This window comes from Haliaeetus leucocephalus, unplaced genomic scaffold (assembly GCF_000737465.1).
Source record: "Haliaeetus leucocephalus isolate CR32 unplaced genomic scaffold, Haliaeetus_leucocephalus-4.0 Scaffold339, whole genome shotgun sequence".
NCBI lineage: Eukaryota > Metazoa > Chordata > Aves > Accipitriformes > Accipitridae > Haliaeetus > Haliaeetus leucocephalus.
The window spans coordinates 21,120,882-21,139,149 of record NW_010972775.1 but is presented as its reverse complement, the minus strand read 5'-3'; the positions used below and the strand labels follow the sequence as shown (position 1 = coordinate 21,139,149).

General features: G+C 43.6%; 1 protein-coding gene across 1 annotated transcript; it reads right to left on the bottom strand.

The window, feature by feature from the left end:
• Positions 1-64: 64 nt before the first annotated feature.
• SLC24A1 (solute carrier family 24 (sodium/potassium/calcium exchanger), member 1) lies at positions 65-15,295 on the bottom strand. The gene is made up of 9 exons (XM_010572071.1): positions 14,313-15,295; positions 12,501-12,563; positions 11,352-11,460; positions 5,323-5,409; positions 3,358-3,461; positions 2,625-2,825; positions 2,158-2,247; positions 1,135-1,301; positions 65-509 (listed from the first exon to the last, which is right to left on the bottom strand). Exons 1-9 carry the CDS (start codon positions 15,231-15,233, stop codon positions 260-262), a joined length of 1,992 nt encoding a protein of 663 aa, XP_010570373.1. The 5' UTR covers positions 15,234-15,295; the 3' UTR covers positions 65-259.
• Between the last annotated feature and the right edge of the window lie 2,973 nt (positions 15,296-18,268).

Sequence of the window (18,268 nt, the reverse complement as noted above, 5' to 3'; positions counted from 1 at the left end):
TATCAGCTTTTCCATGAATGCCTAAACATGTATGTTATTTGATGTTGGTCACTTCATTATTTGATCTTTTCCGATCCTAAACAAAAATAGTAGAGGCTGACATACCACTTGAGTTTTGTTGGTTTTTTTTTTAGTATGGTTAAGATATTTTATTTTCAGTAAGTACGTTATAATTCTGTTTTTTTCAGTAGAACAGTTGCTACCTTAAACCCCTTTTGATTTTTATGTATGCCTACATACATCTTGAAGTGTCCAAATGTCATACAGATACTGGGCAGGATATTATCTTGTCTTCTAACATGACACTGATGATCAAAAACACAAAGTAAAGAGCAAACATAGTGAACCCCAGTAGTTTGTTCATTTTCCATTTACATACAGCAATTGAGATAATCACAAATAGAAGCATGAGAAAAAGGAGAACAATTGCACAAAACAAACCATTGCTACTGACTGCAACTGGACTGAGTCCATTGAAGACAGAATAAAGGAACCAAGGAACTGGCAAACTGCAAGTAAAAGAAAAGTAATTGAAATGAATGTTTTAAGGCAGTTCATTTTCTGCATCATAACTATGCAATTTTTCCAAGCTGCTACAGAAAAAAGATGCATGATTGCATTCAGTATAACTCAGCATAAATCTAAAATTGATGATGTTCATGTCAAAAATTGCATTTGGATAATACTTGCATTATCATAATACAATCCAAGAATCTAAAAGGGTTTCTAAAGTAATACCTATGAATTAAGTGTTTCAGCATGCTATAATAAAGAAGTAAGTCCTGATGCTTTATTGATGAAAGATACGGGCACAGATACTGAGCCTTGATTGCATAGGACCTGAATGTCTCTGAGTGACTAGATAAGTATCCTGTCTGTAAATCTTTGATGTTAGCCAAAGATTTGTTGCATTTTTGTCTTGAAAAATCAGTAGTTTTCTGTTGTTTCAAAATCAGGTGAAGATAGTGGACTAAGTTATAAAAGCCTGTCTTTTCCAGCTGGGTAACTGGTTGCCCAGCTGCCCTTCATTTAATTACAGCTAAAATGAAATTAATTAAGACCGTGTTTGGAATAAAAACAGCTAGCTTTGTATTTCAGAAGAAATGCATCTTTTGGCATTGAACTAATACTCACCCAACAGTGATATCGAAGATATTGCTGCCTACGGAACTGGAGACGGCCATGTCACCTAAGCCTTTCCGTGCAACAATGACACTGGTGATAAGGTCAGGGATTGATGTTCCTGCTGCCAGTATGGTTAACCCCATAATTTCCTCTGATATCCCAATTGTTTCACCAACCTAATTATACATAAAGAAAGTTGGGTAGGGCTGTTAGTTTTGGAACATGGAATTTAATTACTCTGTGCAGTCTTCTAGGCTTTGTGCCATATTTGAGTTAAATATTCTGAATCCCCTTAAACATGGTAGTATTCTTCTGCTTTATAGGATAAAAAGCTAAATTTCATAGCGTATGTTGATCTCGGATTTGTTCTATGCTGTAGCGAGCATCTAATCATAGTGTTGCCCAGACTAAGCAAGGTCAAGGCAGTTACAGTGCAACTGTTCTAAGTTCATGTCTTCTGGATGTTTTCTATCTTTCCCTCTCCAAATTTAACATCAGCTATGTATGATCTGAGAGCTTTGGGAAATGACAGTCTTTGGATTTACAGCATGATCAACTATACTGTGAATGTGCAATATATCACTAAATACAAATTCTGATTCTACAAGATGCAAGTATTATTTCCCAGAATACCAGGTGAACATTAAGGCAATGGGAGGTGCGATCATTTAGCAGCTTCCAGAATCAGAACCTGTATTTTCCCAGAATTTTAATTAGGTAAGGGATAATTATGTTCTGCACAGAAGCATTCATCAACGAAAAGGCAGCATTAAGATAAATCTTGACGGCACTTTTCCTTTCACTGATGTGCAAGTTGCCTTGGAAGCTCTCAAAAAAGAATGACTCTTTGTCAAATCGAAAAGAATGAAATTGAAATTCCCTTTTGGGCTCTAACAAAACAGTTTCTACTGTTTTGATGGATGACTGCAGCTGTAATTTATCAGGTAAAATGCCACAGTGACGCTGTTCCCTCTCTCTCCATCTACTTGTTCTGAAATGGTCTTGTTTGCAGAGAGAAAATAAACCCCTCACCTGGTGAGCCCACCACACCATGAGGTAAGAGAATACAGCAATCCACACGATGGATCCAAAAAATGTGAAGACAAAGAATTTTTTGGAGTCCTGTTAAAATCAAGTTTGAAAAGAAAAACAAGCAGAAGTTTCAGGAAAGTTAACAATCCCCAGTGAAAATTATTCACCTGATACACTTCACTGCAATCAATTGCTTTAACATGGACCCTGGTTTCTTTAATTCTATGTATTTTTTGTCAGCTTGATTAGATGACCAGCAGTTGCTAGTCTTTTGTGGTTTATTAAATTAAGTCTCTGGAACTATGTTATGCTGCAGGTGGGGCACCTGTCCCACTCCTTGCAGCATTAACAGCACTTCAAGTATGCAAAGACTCTAGACATGGAAAAGTAGAACTGGGGGCTCTTGCCAAGAGGAAATCTATAGTTCAGTTAATGAATCCAGTAGCAGAAGGAAGACAGATTCTTACTGGGTTTCTAACATCAGGCATAGTGCTCCAGAGAGGAAAGACAATGGGAAAGAGGAAAAGGTATATTGCTTGTTTTTTCCTAGTTTCTGGCCATTCAAGAGATAATGGCTCATCGTTTTCATCATTTTCTGTGCTGTCATCATCACTGTCTTCCTCACTCTCAGAGCTGCTGTCTTCTGACGTATCACTGTCTGAAGAGGGCTGTAGAGCAGAAAAAAGAAACAAAACCCAGTATGTTTTCGCACTAACAAGGAGCTGCACAGCGTTTATTCACCATGGCCTTGCCTTGGCAGAGGTCACATTTGTAACATGGCTGAGGGCATCCACAACCCACATCTTGCTATTGTGGGACAAAATCCAGGCATGCTCTATCTCAGTGCCTGTGTATTATGTTAACTAATTTGTATCCATTAACTAGAACCAACTGTTAGACAGGGTTTTCACACAAATGAAGCATATACTGTCTGTCCTTGGAAAACCTTTCCTCATCAGAACAGCCAAATTACAGTACCAGTTGGTGTCATATTTTGGACCTGATTTGTGTTTGTAAGCCAAAAGGCTTCAGCTAACACCTTAATATATCTCGTTACTACACACAGAGTCTATTTATAGTTGCCAGCTATGGGAAATGGGTTGGGTCCTATCCCAAAAGCTCTGGAGAGGGAAGAAGGAAAGTACACATGAAGTTTGGTCTGGACTGAGCGCTTATTGCCTATGATGCTTATTTAAATACCTCTCCACCTTGTGGTACATCTGCCTTCTGTTTGTCTTTGCTGGGTTCAGAATCGCTGGCAGGAGTTACCTGAACGGTGCTTGGTGCCGCCTTTTCCTCTTCTGCTAAAAGTGATAAGAAGGAATACTGGTTTCAGTCATGTTAGCATCAGGTAGCCTTCCCCTTGCTCAGCAGTGAGGTTTGAGCTTCCTACAAAAATGTGTGGGATTTCATGTTAAATGCAGTCTGATTGCTTAGATTTTCTGTTTGTCCCTTCTGCGGATTGTGAGTAGTAAAAGCTGGGCAGAATCTGGCCCACCTGGCACAGAATGATACCTTGATGCTCCTATGACCTTCTATCTGAAACTGCTGTAAGAGGCACATACATAACAACAAGGAAATGCTAATTATCTGATCTACAGTTGATGAGTGTTTCATGGTTTCAGTGTGGATTCTGAAGATCTTATTAAAGCCATTCTTAAAAGCCAGAAAGGGTGTAAAGATTTGCTGCCCCTTTTTTCTTAGCAGACCATGGCATTCTCCAGGGAACTGATGTTCTTTGAGGCTTCTGAGAAATGACTGTTAGGTGCTGCCAGACTTTAATCCCTAATCATTTGGTAGGTATTCAAATGCAAATAGAAAAGTGCTGACACATACAAGGAAATAACTGCAATGTCCTCTGTGCTGTTTCTGTGTTAACCTGTGTAGCCAAGAGGAACACAGAAAACTCTGTACAGAATAGCATAGAAATACGGATAACAGAGCAGAAGTGAGAGGGAGTGCCTGGTTCTCTGCTTAGTCACAGCAAGGGCCCTTTTCAGACTGCTGCAATTTAGGTTAGGGGATCCCCTCCACACAGTCAAGCCTGTCAAGTCAGTAGGACTGTGTTATCCCATGAATTGTACCAGGATGGGGTATTACAGGGTATCTTATCCTGAACTGGGTAAGCTGATCCAGTACAGTGCCTCACAGCTGCACTAGGGAGCGAGTCTAGAGGGGAGGTTTTCAGAAATGCATGTTTTCAGTGAGTGCTTTTGGGATTTCTGAAACCACGCCGTAAGAGAGTTCACCTGAGATACCTTCAGCCCAAAGTGGGAGACAGAGCGATAATGCTTTTGGAATGCGCACAGCTCTAACTATGCACCAACAAAGTTTGTGGAACATGTCATGGGGTGAAAATTCATAGTTCAGTGAAGTCAATGTGGTGTTGGTAACTTGCACTAAGAATTTACTTGTTTCTTAAACAGTATTTTCCTCAAGTCTGGTCTCATTCACATAGAATGAGGCTCAATGTTTTGAAGTGCTCGGGTGACTGCTGTACTGCAGCAGGGTGCTTGTGGAGGTGGGACCTCCCATACAAAAGTCTGCTTGTTTTCCAGAATCTCCAGCCTCACTGACAGCACAGACCCATGTTGTAGCACAGGCTAGCTGCTGCTTCTGAATCACCTCAGAAAGCCTGTGTGTCAGTAGTGATATAGAAAAACTTGTTAAAAAGGAGGATGCACAGACCCTTAGAATTGTTATAGACAAAGTCAGTGGAGCTTTTCTCTCTGGAGGAATCTTTCGTGCTCATCTGCAAGCGTGCCAAATTTCCAAGCTAAAATGAAGGTACTTTGTTTTAATGAACACCTCATTTGCAGGGTCTACCAAAGATCAGAGGCATAGCAGCACCCAACTGTTGTCTGTAATGGCCTGATTTCCCCTCTTCACCCTTCTGGTGGTAATTTACACTACATCCTTGTAGCACTTTCTGTTTGGATGCTATCTCACTAACCACTCCTACACTTTTATTGGGGATGGCTTTTATTGTCCACTGTTAGCGTACATCGATTGGTTTCTGCTGCATTATTATAGAAACTATCTGTGACCAGTAATAACAGAAAATTTGTGTTAGACCATAGTGTTTCTTTGCCAGCCCTTGGGTATTGAGTGCTGGGAAGGTGAGGGATTGCAGTGCAAAACAAGGCAAACTCTTCTTGCACTCACCTTCTGGTTTTGATCCTTGTCCAGCTAGAGTCTCTACTTTGGCCTTGGCTATGTTGCTCAGGATGTCAACCCTGTCTTTAAATTTTGCTGTGGATTAGAAGGATACCTTTGTCAGCAGTTGTCAGCTATGCAAAGCTCCCTTTACCTGCCTCCCCCCAACACACACACACACACTCTCGTGCCTTTCCTCTTGCATGTATTGCAGTCGACACTGACTTGTGAATTGTCCTGCTGGCTGTGGCCCTAGGTTTTGGCTGCTGCTAGCTGATCATAGCTCTTATATTTAAATGCTTAGCTCTTATATTTAAATGCTTAGTACTATGGTAATTATGCCAGCAATTTGACATGTAACCAATACTTTCATATTTAAAAGAGAATCCAGAGGGAAAAGAAATCCTTTCCAGGTCAGTAACACAGGGGATATCTGTACTTCATAGGAAGCAACTGCAGAAAGAACAGAGGAGGAGTTTCAATGCAATATTATTTTGTTCCCAAAGGACTGTTGATTTTTTTCAGGCTAGATGATGCGCAAGCTAAAAATGACACCTTCCTTCTGCCATGTGGCTTTTGAAGAGGCTTTACTGTGCTGCTTGCAGCCTGGTGACCTGATGGTATGGAGAAATAAAAACATTTTATGTTCTAGTTATCCAGAAAATGATTGATTTCTCTAAGTATACATGAGTGTCTCCTCTACTGCAGTTGATCTAAATTCCTGGTATCCAGGTTCAACATGGCCCAGGCTACCCGAGAGATCATCTTCAGCAGTGCAGTGTCCAGTACTGTATTTCTGGGACTGCTGAGGACTTCTTCCACTGTAAACCATGCTCTGCTCAGCTGAGCTGCTTTATTATTGTCTTACAGTGAACTGTAAAACTCTGTGTGTGTGTCTCCATAGTTAGGTATTGTGCTCAAATATCTTAACTCCTACTCGCATTGAAAGTGAGCAACCTATGGGCTCAAATAAAAGCCTCATTTTGCTCTAATCTGTATCCTCTGCTGAGCTGCCTATCCAACAACTAAGCCGAGGGTCACAGGGTTTGCACATGGACAGTAGCCACAAGAAATTGGCCATGCTATGCTTGGCTAGTGGACAGGGCTGTAAATTAATTTCCTCTGAAAGTTTTATCACACTGATTTAATCTACTGTACTGTTGGCTATGCAGCCAGAATGTGCTGTTGTCATTTGCCTCAAGGGCAGGGCCCTGCCACTTTATTCATCACCATGATACTGAGTCAGAAATAGCAGATCCAAGGCCATGAGCCACGCAGGCAGGTCTACCGTTCTGAGCTGAACCTTGTGAAAATCAGTAGACTCTGGTATATGTCCAACAGCTGGGACTGGCTCAGACATTAAGGCTTCTGGGGACGAGTCCTATTCTGGTGAGATTCCTGTTACCATCTGACAGAAACATTTTTCACCAACTGGATTTCCACTGAACACTGGAATGGCTGGACAGAGATGAAATGATGAGCTCTTCTCCTTTGAAAAGATGGCTAGCACTAAAGAACCTGAGTCTTCCATGCTCCTTGTCAATATTGAAGCCTACCAGAGGGGATGCGAAGCACTTTGTTTCATTCCCCCTCTGCTGATGCTAAGCACAAGCATACCCATCAGCGCAGGGCAATGAAGAGGTGACCTTTTGCTCCCAGCCTCCTCTAACCACCGGGCAATGCATCTTTCTGTTCAGCTTTTCCTAGAAGCTGTTGCAAAAGCTTCTGTCAGCAGGGTCAGGGCAGTCAGGCTCAGTCTGAAGGAGATTATATAAATTCAAGCTCCTGGCTTCTTGCCCTCACCTAGGCTGCAAGCTGTGAGCACTGACCCAAGCAGAGCTGGTGAGCATCTCTCTGTCAGGATAAACAGATTAGGTCCAGGCCACTATCCAGTTCTCATGAGATCAGTCTCATTTAAAAAGGTGTTAATTCCTCTGACACATTTCATGCAGCACGAACCAAGATTGGAGGAAGAGCTGGCTGTAAGCTGGCCAGATCTGCAGGTCAGCATGGGGAGGAAGGATATCTGTCAGCTCAGTCCGTGCTAGTGCTGGGAATTAGCTGAGCAGGCCAGTGTGCTCGCCCTGTGGGGTGTGCGGTGCTGCACTGAGCTGCCCTCTCACTGCGGGACTGCAGTCCCCTGGGGCACTTGCTGCTGGTAACTCTGCCCCCGGTCTGAGAGCCCGTCACACAGGACTTATCTGTGTCCAGGGGCCCTGAGATGCTCTTCAGGAAGATTCCTGTCCTAGGGATTAACAGCATTCAGGCTGGCTTTAAAGTGGCAGCTGAGCTTCTGCCTTGAGTTTGGCGCTTATCTTTAATTAATTCTTTGGCTCTAGTATTTAATCTAACAGGACTAACTTAGAACATGAACAGCAGGAAGGATTTTTTTCATTAAAATTTGGCATGAACCTGGAGAATTTGGAAATTCTGCTGTCTAAAAGTGGAAGTAAAAAAAAAAACCCTCATGATTCCTTTTGTCCCTTTGTATCATGATTCTCTTAAAACAAATGATTGAATGCTAATGAAGCAAGGAGAAACTATAGCTGCCTTCAGTCTTCTAGCTCAGCTCTAGCCTGCAACACTGCCTGCTGCTCTATTCTGGTCTAATTTCCAAAATCATTAGCTTGTTAACTGAGGCATACTGAAGGTAGACAGCTCTGACAACCTTGCTGCTGGAGCCTTTTTCTTCATTCAAAAGTAAAAGCAGGCTTCTGTCTTCTTCCGTGTATGGCTAGAGTTTAAAGAATAATCTGATGGTAAGACTGGAGATTCAGAAATGAGAGGGTTCCTCAGTCTGTCCAAAATCCTTGCTCCCTTTAATTCCCCAATAGTTCCCTCTTGTGTCTAACTGGAAGATGTTGAAGAGATCTCACGCTCTGCTTCTACACACTTTCAGAGAAAGTGGGGAAAAGACCACAGTTGCTAGAAATTCCTCATTTAAATTTAAAAAAAAGGCACTTTGAAAATAGAAGTTTCTATCAAAAATGTAATTCAGGATGCAATGTCAATGTTAGAACTTCTAAAGTAAAACACCTAGTCTCCTGCAGACAGAGAAAGAGACTTAAGTAATGATCCCTTCCCAATACAAAAAGAAAACCACAAACATTCTGAACTTAAAACACTGTTCAAATGAGAAATTTTGTTTCACACAAAGGGTGTTGCACTAGGAACAGTGAAACAAAGTTTGTATTTCAGACTTCTACTGTATTTCTAAGACCTCTGCCTCTGGAAGTTGGTTTTGGAGGTCCAGTGCTGGCAGTTTTTCCACATTTTGGACCCTTGCTGCCCTGAAACTGCCTCTGTGCTGCCCAAAGGAAACGCAGCTGCAGCAGAAAGAAGGAAACCCTGCAGAGATCCCAATTTCAGTAGGTTAAGTTAGGAACTGCTGAGCAATAGTTGGCAACCTTTTTCTTTTGTAGAGTGTTCTTTACCATGGCCTCTAAGTGCTGATGCTACAGGCATTGGCAAGAAGGAACAAGGACCCTTGAGGAAAGATAAATTGCTTTGGGATCATCTTTTATGTTACAACCTAATTACAGAAATGTGTCTGGTACAGACAGTGCTGCACACACTGCAGAGAGAAGGACTTTGTTGGTGATCAGTGGGAACTAGGCACCCAGCTGTCCTGAGGGTACTAAAGTGCTGCAGTACTATTAACACAAAGGCTGAGCTTGCAGTCCTGATATGCCTTGGTGGGTTCAAATCCTTTTTCAGAGTCATCCTGGGGAAGTCACTTCATCTTTTCGGCCAAGATCCTCAAGGCACTCGAGTTTCTCATTCTATTCATAAATTACTCCTTTTCTCCAGACTACCTTTTCTTTAGGTATGAATTTATCAGGGTAAGGAGTGTCTCCTACAAGATACACAGGACCTGGGACACGGGGTCCTTGATTTTGAGTGCTGTGCCGTTATAATATCAGTAGTTTCTTTATCATTATCTTTTCTAAGGAGCTGTCTCTGTTCTAGCAGTGTTCACTGGAACAGACATGTACGTGGGGCAGAAGTTTTGCCCTTAACTCAATGGCATTATTATAGTAAAGGATCTAAGAAATAACAACCTTTTGGAGAGACTGTAGCCCATCTTCACATCGTCCCTGTTGTATTAGACTTGCTTAAGTACATATGGTCACACTCCCATCTAGTGGCTGCCGCATACAGAGACAGTAACTCAAACTCCGCGTAGCTGATATCAGAGGGGAAGTTGTCTTTCAGAGAACATCCAAACTGCCCTTCCAGTCCCGTTTATTCAATATTCACAAGTCGTGGTAATCACAGCTTCTTTAGCAAGGCCAGTGGCTTAAAACTGCATTGAAACCCCCCAGCAGTGTATTCTGGGCTGAACTGGCTGGGGCAGCACTGGAGCACTCTCCTTAGCCTGGACCGGCAACCTCAGGCCCCACAACTACTGCGGAGGTCCCAGGGTTTCACCCGGGCACCAGCCTGGACCTGAAAGCCAAGCATGTGCTGGCCTGGGGTGGGCAGATGCTGCACAAAGACCTTTAGAGGTGCAGGAAGGATGAGATGGTGCTGGAGGGTCTCTGAGGGGCAGCAGTCCCTCAGGTCTGGCACTTTCTGATGCTAAATGAAATAGCATGTCCTCTTGTAAGTTTTCGGTGCTGTTGATACCACCTTTTCAGGGGATGGGAGGCAAGGGGAGTAGAGCAAACCCTGATGCATCTGGCTCTTGTTAGGCTACCGTTAGTAACATGATGGGTGCCTTCACTAAAATCTGTCAGAGCAGACACTTCTCTGTCTTGCTGTCTTTATCAAGCCTCCTTTGTTCCCTCGATCATGTTGGGCAGCTGCAATTTTGATCTGGAGAGTCCTTTTTGTAACCTCTGTGATAGACAGGAGAGGTGTTGATCTGCTTAGCTTCAATCTCTCTTTGAATGGAAGACAGATAATCTCTTTAGAACAAGTAGGGCAGTGGAGGGGCAGGGCATGTGCTGAGCTAGGAAGGAATATCTAAAAAAGTATTTTTTTAACATGCTTCACCATTTCTTGGAAAATGAACCTCCACATACTGCTTGTATTAAAGTTGATACAAAGCAGCACATTAAATGTTTGTGCACAAAGACCCTGGGTCTGTCTGGAGATCTGGCGTCTCTGCACTCTGGGCAGTTTAAAAGAATGTGTCTCTTCTTAGTCCTGAGCTGATCAGCCCTTGACCATGGGGATTTGGCCCATTGCCTGCAAAGTACTGTGGGTACAGCTTACCATGACAGTGGTAATACCACAGTGTTGCAGGTGGACTTTTAGAGGTGTTCAGTGTTGGTCTAAATCAAGTACAGATTGGCTTAACCATCATAACTGAAACATGCTGTGTGTTTTAGACCTCAGCTGGGATTTTAACCACTGTCAAAATGATAATTCTTCAAGGTTTTAACTTCTTTTTCCTCTTCTTCAGGTTTATGCCTTGTGAGGGGCTGTGTGCACAGCTGGGGGGGGTGTATAGGTAATGTGTTCTTCCTGTGTTCATTTTCCCATTATAAATGAGGCTGATTGATAGATTGAGCAGCTCTTTCTAGAAAACATAGTCAGCACTGAATGCTGCTGTTTCAAGGCTGGAGTGAGGTCTGAGCTAAGAAGAGGAAGGAAGGTGTGACATGCTATGAGACAGAGTAAGCCTGCAACTCATGTTTGCTGTATCTGCTATCAAAGACAGCAGAAGATGGGGGACTGCAGTGACCGCCACTGTTGGCAGGGACGCCTGCAACAGCAGCTGCTCCATGTGCCTTCGTCCCCCCTCAAGCAGCAGCTGCCACCACAGCAGTAACCAGTTTGGCACAGGCAAAGTAGATATGGCAGGCCAAAATGTGAGGTGTTTGTCCTTGCTAGCCATGCAATCAGAAGGGGTACAAGCCACTGTTGCAGAGCTCCCCCCACCTAACATTATCTGTGGTACTCGGAGCTGCATTTCAAGGATGAGCTGCTGATCCCCAACACCCTGACATGCAAAGGCTGTATTCCCAGTTAAACTGCTCTGTGCTCAGGGCTGCAAACCCAAGTCCCTCAGACGTGGAGCATTCACTCACCTTCTGCCAGGGGGTCCAGGGTGTGGATCATGAGTTGGAAGATGGTGCTGCGCATTTGAGAGTTGTGTAGGGAGGCTGAGCTGCTGCCTCGCTGTAAGGCTGATGTAGGCTACGGAAAGGTACAATGCAGCAGTCAATAGCAGTTTCCTCCTCAAAACATCTCAAGCATTGGTTCACCTCTGCCCTGGGGATGCATTTATATGGAGACTGATCTCCCCAACCCAAGGAGCAGCCTCAGTATGGATTTTAAACAGTCTCCGCGTTCAAGGTCACAGGGTGGCTGTCAGTACTGACTGTTCACAGCAAGAGACATGGTCTTGAGATAGCAGGGCAACCTGTCCTTAGATAAATGCAATGGGCTCACATGAACTCAACATCAATACAATGTTATTGTAAATTATAATAATCAAACCATGCAGCACTTTTAGTCATAAACCTGATAATAACTGTGTAGATTTATATGCTGTTACAAGGTAATGCTACAGTCATGTCAGGTGTCCTGACTTAAACTTGATAGCTCTGGTGCTCTGTTCTTATAGTCAACACCTGAGTCCTAATGAGCTTTTTGACTGAATATTAGTTAGAACAGGTGGGTTAAGTGCATAGAGGAACAAGCAGCATCCGTATGAGGAAGCTAAACACTTGTTATGTTATCTGTGTATGCAGCCACTACATCAGCTAGGCCTCTCTGTGTAATGGTTACATGGGGAAGACAAAGGGTCAGCAATTTAAACAGCAGCAGAGGAATGAGCTCTTCGGTGTTTGCTATGGGCAAGGACAGACCTTACCAACCTCTGCTTTGAGAGCCCAGGAGGAAAATTGACCATAAAACCAGGTAAGAAAAGTCATGCTCTGAATTTCTCTATGCCTGTTTAAAGCATAGAATGAATAGCACTTTGCTAGTCAAATCCACTTGGGAAGCCTGAGCTGTCTCTTAATTTTTATAAAAAATCCTTTGAGGACACAACTCAGCCAGGTGTCCTCTTAAGTAAGCTGTGGATATTGTGCCAAGCATGGGTGGTTCTTTGCACAAAGTAGGTTTTGGTCCAGGTTTCCTGACACAGAAGTTGACACCTTATTCACAATCTGACATGGGGAGGGGTTCAAACTACAATGACTTCAGATCCCTGTAAAGTTGCTTAGACCTACCTGCAGCTTTCTGCCATCTGTTGGCTTCTTTGTTCCATCATCTGCAACTGCCCCACTGCTTTTCTGCATGCAAGCAAAACCAAAAATAATTAAACACCACTACCACTTCACCTGGTTTTTCAGGATGATAGCTCTTCAGGCTACTGTCTGTGAGAAAGCTAATACAAATGACTATGCGTGGATGCTACTGAAAGATCTGAAGCCATGTGGTCTCTGTAAAACCACGTGGCCTCCAAGAGAAACAGGATTCTACCTACAGCTCCTCAGTGAGGATGCAGGTACCTGGAGGTGGACTCAGATGGCCTTTACCATCTGATTCCTGCAGATATAGACAGCCCCAGACTTCATTTCCAAGCATCTGTATCCTTATTTATTTTCCAGCAGAGGCAGAGTGAAGGTGTAAAGGGGTGTTTTTTTCCAGTGATCAGCATTACTTTCCAGATAGGTAATTTATTATTCCTAATGGTTAGGTCCAGCAGCTCTCTGTCATCCTACTATACACTAGTGAGAGTTCTCTGTAAAATTAAAGTGTGTTTTGTTTTTTTTTCCTTCAGTCTGAAGGGCTGGATTCAATTTATGATGATTGGTGATGTCCATAGTGTTGTATGTGTATAGCTGCAGTATCTCGCACATGGATCCCACTGACATGTAACACGTGAGCTTTCAGGATTCCCAGCCACGAGCACTGGCTGAAAGACAGACCGGGAGGAGGAAAGAAAAGCACTTTATTGATTCTGCACCACCTCAACTATCCTCACCCCTCTTCCTTTCTTTCCTTAAATTATGTGGAGTGCCGAAATCAGAAGGGGCAAAGCATGCTTGAGTGCCAGTGACACACATCTGACTAATAAAGCATGCCAAAGCCAGAGGACAATTGGAAATCTAGTGGTTTCTGCTTGACAGTTCGCAGTAGCACAGGTCAAGAGGACAAAGAGGCAGTAGGAGAGTTAGGGAGGGACAGAGAAGGAACAAGTGGGCAGGCACATTTGGGAAGACAAAGCCCCAAGTGTCCTGGAGGCCATGTGCTGGCCACATCTGCTAGTCTGAAATGGTAATTGGCTCTGGGGACACCTTCAGATACTGCCTTTGTGTAAGCAGTCAACTCCTCCTTCAAAAGACAATGAGTGAATGGTCCTAGTCTCAAATCTGGAGCGTGTAGTTACAGCCACAAAACTCCCTGTCTGAGCACCAGCAGCACACAGAATCATCTCTGAGCGCACAGAGCTGTGGTCAGTGCATGGAAATGGAATTTGGGCATTTCGATCTTGTTGCCACATGCTGACTGGGAGTGGTGGCAATGGCTGCCAGATCCCTTTCTGTGCTGCATATCAGGTAACAGGTGATACCACCAGTGTCTTAGCAACACACCTAGCTTCAGAAAGGGAAAAGAGAATTTCCTCCAACACCTCTCATCTGCAAGAGGCTTGGACAGTGCCTCTTACAGAAGCCTTTTTTTCCCCTGTTTAACACAAAGTTGTCCAATCTTATTCGCAGACTAAGGATGTGTTCCTGTGGCTTTTTTGAAACTCCTTTACAACAACCAAATAAGCAAAATCCCATGCATGTCTTTGAAAGTAGGTAAGCAACTGCAGCTTGGTATCTTTAGTAACTGGAAGGGTAGAACTCCCTTTTCGTGGTGTTCTCTAATTTCTTAGAATCTCTACTATCAAGATTGCATTTCCCATATTTTATAACCTGTATTCTGAGGTTTTGTTTGACTATGCACTTTGAGAAGGAGATGCCGTTTTTCTCTGTGGTTTACACTAGAATGAATTATTTCCAACTTGCCCTCTGAACAATAAGGACACCAACCTTCCGTGTATGCTCTGCTGATGCTGCCTGCACAGCATTTAGCTTCTTGTTCAGCTCCTGCTTCACCCATTGTTCTAGGTACACATTCTGTTTCATTGTGAATACGTATGTGGCATAGGCAGTCAGTAAAAGGAGGCTTTCCCACCAATCAATGACACTGTCTAGGAAAAACAGGATGAGCATCAGTAAGTCTAAAATGTAGAATGAGATGTCTCTAAATAAGGGCCACCATGTCAGGTGGAGTATCTCCCTTGAGAAGAGGGCACAGGTGCCAATGACAAAGAGGATATTAAACACTGCTGAGCCCACAATGGTACCGATGCCCACATTGCTGTGTGAGATGAAGACACCTATGAGGGAGGTGAAGAGTTCTGGTGCTGATCCACCTGCTGCCATGAAGGTGGCTCCAGCCACATCTTCAGAGATCTGCAACTTCTCTGTGATCACTCCCAAAGCAGGGACAAAATACTCATCACACACTATGGCCAAGGCCACAAATACATATACCATGCCAAAGATGTGAAGTACAACCCACCCTTGCCTGCGTTCTTCCACACTGAATAGGTCCTGGGGATATTCTCCTTTGGACTCGTATGGTGGCTTTTCATCTGGGTAGCTTTCACTGACATTTTCTTGCTGTGTTGTATTCACTGATGTAGTGATGGGCACAGTTGGCTCAGGATCCACATATACACAGTGCCTTATTTTGGGTGCTGCTGTGACATTGCCTGTTACGGCAGTCTTATTGCTGGAGTCGTCCCTGGAGGTCACTTTGATAGGGTCCACGGGTTGGGGTGCTGTGTGTGGTGCTGGAAGGGCAGAGGGGCTGAACTGGAGCTGATAAAGAGAGAGAACCAACACTATGGCAAGCAAGAAAAAGATTCGGTTCCGTTGTAGCCGCCTTCTCCGTGGTAAATGCATTTCCTAAAGGTTCCAAAGTCAGAGCTGTGTCCAGAAGCCACTGAAGACTTCTCTTGATCAGCAATTCGCACTTATGTTCACCATTGGAGTTTCTAGCTGATCTTAAGCATCAGGAGTGAAACTGCATGACACAAAGTGTAGAAGCCTGCAAAAGAAAATCTAGTGTAAAAAATAAAGTACTGCAACTTCCCGCCATTTGGGTAACATTACTTCACTGACTGCTTTTTCTATTTTTCAATAAAAAGAAATGGACTTAAATGAGTAAAGGCAGATCTAGATTCAGGTTTCAGTCTTTTTTTTTATGACAGTAGGCTATGCTGATTAATAATAAAAGGTTTGTCTTAATAGAGAGGAGTTGGCCATGATAGTCCAATCTGAGCTGAATTCTGATTCCACCTAATGGCCACATCCAGGAGCTATTAAGGCTTGTGTTTTCACTTGAGTCCAGTTGTTATTCTGTAATATTAACAATTGGGTCAGTGTTCTGCAGGAGGAGAGGATATGGCTTCTGTCAAGGAACCAACTTTAAATTGCTAGAAAAGATGACACCCTGAAGACAAGATCATGCTGTTAAAAACTCCCTCCTAACAGACCAGTTATTCACCTAAGTAACCTCAACAGGAGAACGAAAACTGCTTGATAGTTCCCAGCCATGCTGCTTCATGGCTCTCCAGCCTTGCATTCTCACAGAATACAAACCAAGCAATGGTGAGCTTTTTTCTTTCAGTTTGAGGAGAGCATGAGGAAGACTTGGCCTTAGTAAAACTGAGGGTGCTGAGCATCCATTTGTTTCTATGACTACATCTTTTCAAGCCTTTCTGCAGAAATCAGAACTGCCAAAGTGGAATTGGAATCATACCTTTTATTAGGGGATAATTAGCATATCTTGCATGATTATTTGAACAGATTTTAGAAAGGGAGAGAAATTGTAAATGCCAGAGCCTGCAGCTGTGACAGTATGGAGACAGTGATTTGGGGCTGGACAGGTTTTAGCCTTCAGCACTGCTTGAATGTTTTACCTTAGAATATATCTTTTCACGGATTTCCCCCCCACCCTCCTCCCCACCCCAAGTGCGAATATTATGTTATTCTTGAGCTGGATGTGAATCATAGTTTCGTAAGCCATTCTCAGATAAGCTCTTCATGCAAGTTAGCACACACTTACCCTCTTGCATAACACCCAGTGAAGTAATCAGCCTAAATTTCTTGCAAGACAGGCATTATTATCTTCTTTTAAATAGTTGGGAGGATCACTAAGGCAACAGTAATAGAGGGTCATGGGAGTACCTAGATAAATAGATGATATAAGCTTTGCTTTTCATATGTAAAAAAAACATAAACATGCATATGGCAGAACTGTGTAATATGTATAACAAATTGCACGTTATTAGAAAATAACCCTTCCTAACAAAGATAAAAGAGTAAAAAGAATGACACAGAGAGAACAGAAGATATATGCACACACTCCATTTAAACACTGTTTCTACTTCTCTCCTCCAAAATGAGCTGCTTGAAAGACCTTTTGCAAGCAGAAACGTATCCAAAGCTAGGATCCATTGTAAGAGCTCTCCAGGCTTTCACAATAACTGACCATCAGCCTCAGCAAAGAACAGTTGCTCTAGTCTTGTAAGTTTAGCAGTTCTCTTACAGGTCAACTCCTGATTAACTCCTCACCGGTTGGACTGTCTCAGTTATGAGAGATCTGAAGCAATCAAACAAACCTCCACAGCTTACCTTCCAAAGATGCTGTCCGAGAGGAAGAAGAGTACCAAGGGTTGAATGTAGTGCTGGAAGCTTCTTTGATACTTAACAGCCAGATGGGAGATGCTGTTGCAGAGAGAGGCAGATGAAAATGATCCCATTTTCATGATGCCTCTGCTGGCGGAGTTCTAATACAAGAGAGGGTCAGGTGTGAAGGACATATTGCTGGCGGAATGGCCAATCCCGTTTAATACCTGCAATCCCCAAGAAGATTAAATAGTATTGTATAGATTTGGGTCTATCACCGAAGCCAATATCTTTGTCTGCTACTACAGGTTATTCTCAGTATGAGGGCAGGCAATTATCTCCATTACAAACTACCAGATGAAAGCACTGACTGTGAGACACGTATCATTCTCACGGCAGCTAGTGAAGAAAGCAGCCGGGGTAAATCACACTGCTCCTCTGCATGGAGCAGTGGTCACTTAAACAAGACAACTTGCATGTAGCTTCGTTGTGAAGCATCTCATATGGGTGACAGGCCAGAGAAGCAGCTCTGCTGGCCTTTGCCACAATATGAGTCTACTTTGCAGTGCCAGAGGGAGGTTGAAAACTTGCTGTCTTCCGGAAAAATCCCTCAGCTCCTGCACCACGACGATGGAGGCAGAGGAACCTGCAGGGCTCTGTGGGCAGGCAGTCCCTTGCTGGCAGACCAACCCGAGGATGGTGTCAGTAACTCTTGTACCAAGTGGCACCGATATGGTGCACCTCCACAAAGGAAGAAATAGCAACATTCCTGGTCAGAGATTTAATGGTCATAAAAACCCAGTAAGCAGATTTATCCCTGGAAGTGTCCAAGGCCAGGGCTTTGAGCAACCTGGCCTAGTGGAAGGTGTCCCTGCCCATGGCAGGGGGGTTGGAACCAGATGATCTTTAAGATCTGTTCCAACCCAAACCGTTCTGCGATTCTACAAAAACTATGATTTGATGATTTTAAAGCAAACTGCTGTCTGAATGGACAGTTTTGCAGGGGTACAGCCAAGCTTTGCAACGGGGTTTACTGAACTCCCCCATCCCCACTGCCCCATGTGCAGACCAGGGAGCAGGAGGCCCGCCAGCCGACCGGGGTGCTTTTTCATAAACTCTTCTCTGTGTATAGCAGTCTTTTTTTTTGTATCGTGGCAGTACTTTTCCACAGTACTGCCATCTAACTGAACTGCTTTCCCTAATGTATGCACTATCACCCACTTCTCCTGCTGTTACTGACGAAAAACCCGGTTTTCCCCCTGCGTCGTCCCCCCGTCCCCCACCGCGGGGCGGCCTTCTGTGGGAAA

What these genes read in the sequence shown, in the direction of transcription:
- SLC24A1 (XM_010572071.1), bottom strand. Translation starts at nt 15,233, where the DNA reads ATGCATTTACCACGGAGAAGGCGGCTACAACGGAACCGAATCTTTTTC. An exon ending in CAGCAGAGCATACACGGAAG is followed by an intron (nt 12,564 to 14,312) that starts GTTGGTGTCCTT and finishes GCTTGCATGCAG; the next exon opens with AAAAGCAGTGGGGCAGTTGC. An exon ending in ATGTACCACAAGGTGGAGAG is followed by an intron (nt 2,826 to 3,357) that starts GTATTTAAATAA and finishes TCTGCTCTACAG; the next exon opens with CCCTCTTCAGACAGTGATAC.